The following is a 10,025-nucleotide window of genomic DNA, read 5'->3' as shown; positions in this document are numbered from 1 at the left end:
TAGGAAGAAATAAGAGGAAAATAAATGAAAATGCACATTTGAAGTTAAAATTCAACTTTGTGCTAAGTCCTAAATTGTAACTAATTGTTTTTAATTATTTGAGTGTAAATTTTTATTTGGCCGCGATTTTGGAGAATAAAGAAAATTCTTCGGAGAATAAAAATTTAGTAAATAAATATTGACTCATGGGTATATTTTGTTTTTAGTCCAGAAGTTGACTTGATCAAACATTGCTCCTTAATCTTCATCTTCTCTCTCCCTCCCTCTCTCGCTCTTTCTCTCTTTCTCTCTTTCTCTCTCTCTCTCTCTCTCTCTCTCTCTCTCTCTCTCTATATATATATATATATATATATATATATATTGTTTTTAATTATTTGAGTATATATTTTTATTTGGCCGCGATTTTGGAGAATAAAGAAAATTCTTCGGAGAATAAAAATTTAGTAAACAAATATTGACTCATGGGTATATTTTGTTTTTAGTCCAGAAGTTGACTTGATCAAACATTGCTCCTTAATCTTCATATTCTCTCTCCCTCCCTCTCTCGCTCTTTCTCTCTTTCTCTCTCTATCTCTCTCTCTCTCTCTCTATATATATATATATATATATATATATATATCTTATTCCTTCCCTCTTCTTCTCTTGGTCTCTCTCGATTCTTCATTGGCTATCTCTTATATCTCTCTCTCTCTATTACTCTCCCTATCTATGTCTCTCGATCTCTCACTATTTGTCTCTCAATCTCTCACTGTTTCTCAATCGATCTTTCATTGTTTCTCTCCCCCTTTCACAGACACCGTCCCGACAACATGAAGTGTTCCCTTCGTCCGAACTTGACATCGAGGAGGGTTTCTAGTGGGACCCTCCTCGAGAATTTCGTGGCAACGAAAAATTTCGTGTCCCCAAAGTGTTTTGTGGTCAAGACCATTTCGTGGCTACAAAACGTTTCGCGGCTACAAAACGATACGTGGCCACAAAATGTTTCGTGACTAAAAAACGTTTCGTGACCACGAACTCTGTGATTTTCACGGATAGATCTATACAGACCGAGAGAGAGGGAGAGAGTGACTGAGAAAAAGAGACAAAAATGTCTAGAACGAGAGAAATAATGAGAGGCGATCTACAATGAAAGAGAGAAAGATCTAGAGTGAGAACGACGTGGGGATAGTCAATAAGAGAGAGAGAGAGAGAGAGAGAGAGAGAGAGAGAGGGCAATAGTGAGTTAAAGAGGAGAAGAAAGGAAAGAGAAGAGCTGACAATGGTGGTAACCGGAATGGTGGTGGTGCGAAGTTGTGGTGGTGAAGGTGATAAAGAAGATGAAGATTAAGGGGAAATGTTTGATCAAGTCAGTTTTTGGACTAAAATAAAATATTCCCCCAAGAATGTACAAAAAAACATGAATTCTCTAGAGAATTTATTCCGTAGAGATTATTCTTTATTCCCCAAAATCGCGACCTTTTATTTCTATATGCCTTTGTAGTGAAACTAAAATCAGATAAATATCATGTTTAAAGTCATTTTTACGATAAATGATTTTTCTTTATAACAAGAAACAAGGACATAACTAAAATTGTAGTTCATTTATTCTAAATGTAAGAGTAGATGAAGATGTATTTGTACCATTCATAAAAAGATATTTGAATAAAATGAACATAATTGGAGCCACTCATTTCATTCTCATAACTTTAAAGACTTCAAATTTTTCTCTACTTTTAGGACCAAACCCCAAACTTTGAATTAGATAAGAACATGAACCCATTTGTTTGTTGTACGGATAAAGATCAAAACAAAACTTTATTTTAAAATTTCATCAAATTTCAAGAAAAAAAAAGTAATAAAGAAATAGTAATGGGTCAGTTTTTGCAAAATCCAAACCCCACGTTTTAATACATAAAATGGGGGTAAGGGAATATATCAACCCAATGGGAAAAAGACAAATAAAAGTGGAATCATATAATATGGAGTTGTTTTAGAGTGAGAAAGTGGAGAAAGATGGTGCAAGTGGAAGGGGAGAGAATAGAGGAGTAGTATTCAATCCAAATGGGACGAGGCGTCTCGAAACACAACCACTACCACTTAAAGAAGAGTACCCTCCAATTACGGAATGAATTTGATGCTACTTTCCCATTCTTGGAAATTTGATTTCTCTTCTTCTCCACTCACTCCTCTCTCTCTCCCTCTCTCTCTCTCTCTCTTTTACCAATTTATCTACCTCACTTTTGTAGGTTTTGTGATATGCTAATATTCTTGCCTCTTAACATAACTAGGGTTAGTTTATTACCTTACCCTGGAGTAGTTAGAGGAGGTTACCATGGTTAGTTTCGTACCCAAACATGAGAGAAGAGAAATACTGTGTTTTTTTTTTCATTTATTACTAAAAAAAAATAAGAATGCGATTACAATACATATTAAAAATAAATTTAGGAACGTATGTCAAGAATCTGTTGCCTTAAGTTTTCCTAATCCATTTTGTTAGCTTATCAAGAGGGATATTGTTTTTTCTAGTTGTGTGCCTGTGTAGGAGAACTGGAACTGTTGAATTGAGGGATGAGGTGCTATGACTTGTTGAATGTGAGTTGTAGAATGTCAATGGATCGTTTTCCTGGTTCATGCAGATGTTAGATTAGACTTTAGTTGTCGCTTTCGATAATGATGTGCTTGTAGTTATAAGTAATCGCCCACCGAACTCCGGATAAAATGACTTTGGCTTCACTTTCTTCGCTCGAACGAGCTGAAAGAGTTTCTACTTTTTCTTCAATAAATTTGGCATAGGAATCATGAATTATAAAGCTAATTCCAATACAATTTGTAATGTCAGTAAATGAGGCATCTGTATTAATTTTATAATACGGGTAAATTGGCGGAGTGCAACGTTGAGAATATAATTGTTTAGTAGTTTTAACTATGCCAGGAGCGCGAGGGAATGATAAATTTTTTTAATAACTTGAGAGGGTTTATTAACGTTGTTTTCAAAATATTGATCATATCGTGTTTTCAAAATGTACCATAAGATAGTAGAACAATGGATGCCATTTGAAGTACATGAAATATTGTCTAAATCCTGCCAAGATAAAATCCAATCAGAAGCCGACTCAATGTTAGTGGATATAATATTGAAATAGAACCAAATATTTTTAGCAAATTGACAGTGAAGAAGAGCATGTTCAGGGGTTTCAATACGGGTACAAGTTGGGCATTCAAAATGATTGTCTATATATTTGCCAATTCTTTGAAGAACCGGGAGTTGAGGTGAACATCGGTTGGGATAACCGACGTTTTGAGCCTATCCGTAGTCCAATCCAAAGGGTTCTATTATTCTAAATTTCAATCCGAACCAATCAGTTTATGGTTTGGTTCAGTTACCGAATCAAACTATGCATGAACGGTTTGGTTCAGTTATTTAACCGAACCAAAGGTCAAAAATTTTTCAAGAACAAACTTTTGAATTTTCAACTTTAAAACTAGCTACTATTATACTTAGAACGTGCTAAAAAATAATATTATCTCACAAACCCTTAAGTCTACACGTACGTGATTAATTCGACATAGTTTATCACATTCGAGGAAGAGAAAAAAAATGATAAACAATTGAATCATACATTCTCACATATATAATATATATAGAAAGTAATAATAAATGGTTTGGTTCGGTTTCTTCAGTTATCCGTCAAACAAATTCATAGATCGAACCAAACCAAACCACTCGGTTTTTATATTTTAGTATCCAAACCAATCCGGATAACCATTGAATCGGTGTCCAAACCGTCCAAATCTGTTTGGATCGGATTGAGTTGATCGATTCGGATATTAAATGTGCACCCCTAACTGGGAGCACTCCAGAACAACATTTTCAAAGAAAGATTGAAATACGCGATAGTTTTAATAGTCCAAATGAATAGCCAATTTATATCATTATGATGTTGAGAATGCTGCATTGAGGCTAAATGATGATACATATATCCTACAGTGAATTTTCCGGATTAAGTGAGGGTCAACCAAATTTTGTTTTGTCCACCTTCGTTGAGATCCATCGATTTGATGAGGTTACAAGTGTGTCTGTCAAAAGTAGTTTTTAGGATCTGATCATTCCACCGTTTGTTATGAATAAGTTGGGAAACTTTTGTGAGAGCAGAATTGTTAGGATTCGATGGAGGAGGGCGGGAGTTCGGAATTCAGTGGTCATTCCAAATATTAATTTGAGAACCATTTTGCACTTCTCAAATAGCAAGAGTGTCTATAAGATCATAATGCTTACGAATGACGTTCCAGATCCAGGAATGCCCTTGCTTCGCCGGGCATGGGTTAGGAGTGCGATTGTAATATTTAGTTTTAAGAAGTTTAATCCAAACCGCCGTGGACTCAGTTTTAAGGTGTCAGGCTAGCTTGTTAAGGAAAGCTTTGCTATCCAAGTGAGAGTTGTGTACATCTAAGCCACCCAATTTTTTGGGAGACATATTTATGAACATGCTTTGGTGCATATAAAAGCTTATTTTTCTTGTTGAAAGAAGAGAAATGTTGTGTTGATACTCCCTCTAACAACACTCCTTTTAACGCTCCCACACACATAGACATGCACAAGTTGCATACCTAATATAATCCTATTTAGATTTGGTTTAATTGTAATTTGGCCTTAGCATTTCTTTTGTTCAACTTTCTTATTTGTCCAACTCTTCAATTTGGCGTTTGGCCTCAAAATTATATTTACGTTAGTCAAGTCTCTGTCCATTTACCTTTTCTCTGTAAAGTATTTATGTCGTATCATTTGACAATTTGTTCATGCCGAAATTGTTTCTGGTATATGAACGGTCGGCCAACTACAGGTGTCATTCATTGAAAAGGAAAAAATATCATCTTTCTTCTTTCCCTCTCTCTTATTTCACCACCACCACCATCATATCTCTTCAGATCTATCTCTCTAAACCAAAGGGGGTTCTTCTTCTCCATGGTGTTTCAGAACCCTTCTTCTTCCCGATGAAGTTTCAGATTTGATCCTCTTCTTCTTCTCGGTGGGGTTTCTATTTGAATCAGAAACAACATCAGATTTCTTCTTACTGAAACCTAGATGGGATTTCGATTTGGATTGAAACTAGATTGGGTTTCAATTTGTGAACCTTGATGGGTTTCAAGAAGAAGAAACCCGATCTTGAAGAAAAACTTCAATGAAGTTTAAGAAAGATCTAGAGAGAAAAAGAGACATTAGGAGGTGGTGGTGATTGTGATGAAGGAGGTGGTGGTGGTAAAGGAGGTGGTAATGGTGTAAGAAGAGAGAGAGTAATATAGGAGGAAAGATGTGTTTTTTCAAGATGAATGTCGTCGTCAGATGGTCGGGTGACCGTCTGCCAGTGACAATTCCAGCGGGAACAAATTGACAAAGGGCAGTGATAATGTCGAAAAGTGGTTTCCCAGTATCATCTAGAAAATAATTTTTTGAAATTCTTGATAGACTTTTTCTTCTTGCTATTGTAACAGAAACTTGGAGGTACACGTGAAAGAAACTAAGACACTCGAGTTAATATAATGCGCAACCGTGGAAATCAATAGAAATATAAAAGATTTGATTTCATCATATGACAAATCTATACGATTTAAAGGTTCGCGAGGCGATGATTTCCATCGTCAACGGTCGCCTGGTGGGTGTCGCTAGGTGGGATGGCCCAAGGAAAGAATCTCACATTATGATCGTGTCTTTTATCTGTAATGGCTCCACATAGGAAATTAGGATTTTGGCCTTATCTAGCCTTCCGACCAACTCTCATTTTCTCGGTTAGAGCAAATCTCTAGGTGTCGAGCTAACTTCTACAGTCGTTCGTGCTCTGTCTCTCGGATTAGAAGAGGACTCAGGGGCAGATCTTGCTCGAATCAACCTTTCTATTTTCTCATATACTACTCCCTCCGTCTCAAAATGAAAGTCCATTATTTCTTTTTGGGTTGTCTCAAAATGAAAGTCTCGTACCATAAAAAGCCTATAATATCCAATATTTTGGCAAATATACCCCTCCTTAATTCCATCAATATTAAGTGCATTTATTAGGAAAGATAATGCATGTATTACTTTTGTCCAATAAAATTCACTAGATTGAATAACAATAAATGCTAGCATTCCTATTTAATAAGGACAATATGGGAACACACAAAACGAAAATAAATCGAGTGAGTTTCGATAATGGACTATTAATATGAGACAGAGGGAGTATGACATAACTCAAGGTGTCAGAGAGGCTCGTTTTCAACCTCCCTAACAATCTTTCTGATTAGAGATTATTACTATTAATATATTAACTATACATTTCGTCAACAGATTTAAAATCCTGATATATCTTGAACAATTTCCATAAGACAACTTCTTTATTAATTTAGTATCTTCAAATGTCTAGATGTCTGAGATCTGCCCGCAAATTGCCCGAGCCCGATCTGTTCGTCGGTGTCCGATGTCCGAGATGAACATTATCCGTTCGGACCACCAAGTTTAGTCGGACGAGCACGAGAAAAAGGCTATAATCGGCCTTCCGTTCGAGTCTGACCGATAAGCCCGACCAATGGATATTTTCGACTTACTTAGACATTTGAATGGTATAAGAGGTAGTTATAATCAATTAAATCTAGTTAGCTAGGCTACACATTTACATGTGTGTGCATGGAAAAACTATGTTATAAAACTTTGTACTCTTATCTCTTTTATCTAAAAGAGTTTACAATGTGGAACTACGTTATCATTACAAAATAAGTTTTGGTCTCCACATTGTAATCCGACATCACTAGTGATAAAGAAAAAAGTGATTGGAGTTTCTTATAAAAGAGTTGAGGGATAGAACACTCTTGTTTAGCTACGTTTAAGAGTTTTTTTGGGTGAAATTTTAACAGATATCTTTTATGACTTGAAGAAAAGATTAAACATTGTGCTTGAGTCCGACTAGTCTTTTACTTGGATTGCACGACAATTTAGGCCGACTCAGACGAGCAAAAGAACAATCAAACTTTGTCAAGTGTCCGCCCACTATATTCGAATGTTCGAACGAATTAAGAGTTTGTCTATTCCATTTAGATTGCAAGAGTAAGTGACTATCGACTACCCGTCCTGTTTCCCACCCCTACCGTTTAATATCTTAAAAATTTGTCTATTAATGAACTAAATGTCCTATAATGGGGTGAAATATATTCAAGACTAATATGGACATATCTCTCTCTCCACTGTCCTCTTCATCATCACCATCCTAACATTTACTTTTCTTTTGTTTTGTTTGATTAATTTAATGGTGGTCTGATGTGGAACCCACTGAATACCCAAATGCAAGGGATGTGAAGAAATGAAAACCACCGAATCCGACGCTGACATCCGCCGCACCCTCTTTCAACTTGCCCCTCCTTTTCTGTACGAACCTTTCTTTTTCTTTTTTTTATTTTATTTTCGGTGGAGGATGAGAGCAGCCATTGTTCATGTCTTCTTTGTGGGTCCCACTTTTTCCTCTCTCCTTATCACCCACTCTCTCCTGATCTGATGATTCCTTCTTCATCTCAACACGCCTCTTTCTTTCCCCCAAAAGCCGTTTCTCTTCCCCTTCTCCACTCTCTCTACTTTCTCTCTCTTACTTTCTCTCTCTTACTTTCTCTCTCTACTTTCTTTACACCACTATCTTCCAAAAACACACTTGACCTCCCCATCCCTACCACCAACCGACCTTCCCTTCCCCTCTCCTTCCCCGTCGTTCCCCTTCTCCCTCTCTAACTCTTTTTCTCTCTCTCTCTAACTTCAACTTTTAATATTCAATTTGATAGTTTCTTTATGGATAACTATGAAACATAGTCCCCACTTGTCTCCTTCAATTCCACGTTTCCCACCTTCCTCCTCCTCCTCCTCCTCATCAACTATACTCTCTTTTTTTTTCTCCCCCTCCAATATCCATGGGACTTATACTTCATCATAAATATACTTCCCCACTCCCCACGTCTCCTGTCTACCACACTCCTCGCATCTCTCACCCTCCATTCTAACTCATTTTTATCCATCCATCAAACGATTCACATCTATATCATAATTCATTCATTAACAAAATAAAAGAAAATTAAATATAATTATTATCTTTATTATTATTCCGTCATAATTTGATAACCAAGAAAAGAAAGTTTTTCACCGGCAGAACTCATTTTTCCAGTTTCACATATACTAATAACTGAAATCCTTCACCGGAAAAAAATACTCTTTTTTTACCAAAATCTAACTCACCGGAAACAAAAAGGAAAAAAAAAGAAGATAATTTAGCAGCAAAATTACATCGAACTAAAGCTCATTATTAAAGAAAAGCCCTAGAGAGAGAAAGAGAACTTTGGTTCACCATCATTCATTAAGAGCTTCAATTTTCTCTCTCTAAAACTTTTATAGAAACAAATCAAGAAGTTTAGGTTCAATGCTTCTTCGTCTTTGATCTCCACTATCAAAACTAGTAGTAACAGATTCTTCTGAATTCATTGATGGTGAACGAGGAGATCGTTTTTCTGGCCGATTTATAATCACACCACCTCCACCTCCACCTCCTGAAGTTGTTAAGCAAAGATCAAGATCTTCTCCACCACCACCACCACCTGTATATCTCTCGATTTCTTCTTCAAATCCTTTCTTCCTTTTATTAGAACTAGGTTTTGATCTTGAATATGGATCTTTCATCATCATTTGTCGGTGATTAAGATCGGAAGACTGATCTGTTGTTAAAATTCCGTTCATCATTTCAGAAATCGGCCGTAAAGTACCACCTCTAAGAACAGTTTCTACTGCCGTTTGACATAGATTCCAGTTTCCTGTCCATAAAAGACCTACAGCTCCATTCACAGGATTTACTGTTCTTCCACAAGCTTCAAACAATAAAGATTGAAACAAAGCTGAAAAATAAAGAAAAATCATGAATCAGAACTATGAAAAAAAGAGGATCTGATGATTCAAATCAGGAGATATTTGATTATTAGGTTTCTTACCAGGTCTTTGAGATTCAGGAACGGCTGAAATGAAAGACATAAGACCAGCTCGACCAAAAAACTTAGCAACAAAAACAGTAGCATGACCTTGAGCTTCAGGACTTTCAATCCATTGTAAACAAGGTCTAAGAATGCAAGATTCACTGCATCCTTTTCGAAGAACTCGACATCCATTGCAACTCATTCTGATTACCTAGCTTCTTACTCTATAATCAAGATCATAAAACAAACTTTAGATCAAAAAGTTCTCAAAACCAAGAAAAATCCAAAATTCTTCTTCTTCTTCAAGCTAGTGAGAAGAAATTCTTTTCTTTGAATAGAGAGAGAGAGAGAGGAAAAAAGTAGAGAGAAAATGAAGACTTGGAAATTGGGACAAATGAGAAGGTGATATATATAGGTAGAGAGAAGTGTGGTTGAAGTAACTTAACCATAGTTAAGTATTTGAGTTAAGAATATAATACTACTCTTTATTTTATTTTTTATTTTTAAAAATTTGGGTTCCAAAGTCCCGGGCACTAGCGGCTCCGTGTTTCCGCGAAAGGTTATTCGATCACCGTTGGATTCCTTGAGTGGAATTCGAGAAGTGACCCTTTCATTCTTTTTTCATTTTCCGTACTGTATTTTCTCTCTCAACTCTGTACTATGATAATACCATATGTTTGTATTTTGTACGTATTTTTATTGTATTTGGGGTTACTTTGGATCTAGAATAAACCTATTCCACAATTAGTGTCTATGGTCCCAACGCCAAACTCCAAACACTTGAGAATGTAATTTCATAGGTGGTGGACTGTTTATAGTGATTTAGTGAGTATATGACATGACTCACAAACAAGACAATCAGCACCAAAATATGTTTGTTGGGATATTTTGATAACAAGGGTTGGTGTAAAGTTCCTATGTACACCCATTGTTGAATGTGTGACGACAAATATTTTTTTCTTGTATATCATCCTTTTACCTTTTATAACAATAAGAAAGAACTTTGGAATACAAATAATAGTTTTAAAGAGAAATTGTAAGTTTTATCAAATTTATTTGAGGCAACAAATAAACAAAAC

At 35.9% G+C, this 10,025-nt stretch overlaps 1 protein-coding gene across 1 annotated transcript; it reads right to left on the bottom strand.

The window, feature by feature from the left end:
• Positions 1–8,060: 8,060 nt before the first annotated feature.
• Positions 8,061–9,330, bottom strand: LOC147532515 (LOB domain-containing protein 38-like). The gene is made up of 2 exons (XM_086649649.1): positions 8,965–9,330; positions 8,061–8,871 (listed from the first exon to the last, which is right to left on the bottom strand). Exons 1-2 carry the CDS (start codon positions 9,146–9,148, stop codon positions 8,372–8,374), a joined length of 684 nt encoding a protein of 227 aa, XP_086505775.1. The 5' UTR covers positions 9,149–9,330; the 3' UTR covers positions 8,061–8,371.
• Between the last annotated feature and the right edge of the window lie 695 nt (positions 9,331–10,025).

This window comes from Eschscholzia californica, unplaced genomic scaffold (genome assembly GCF_041429995.1).
Source record: "Eschscholzia californica isolate CP2 unplaced genomic scaffold, dmEscCali1.0.p SCAF_6, whole genome shotgun sequence".
NCBI classification, from domain to species: Eukaryota; Viridiplantae; Streptophyta; class Magnoliopsida; order Ranunculales; family Papaveraceae; genus Eschscholzia; species Eschscholzia californica.
Note: the sequence above shows the minus strand (reverse complement) of the source record. Positions and strands in the feature narration are given on the sequence as shown.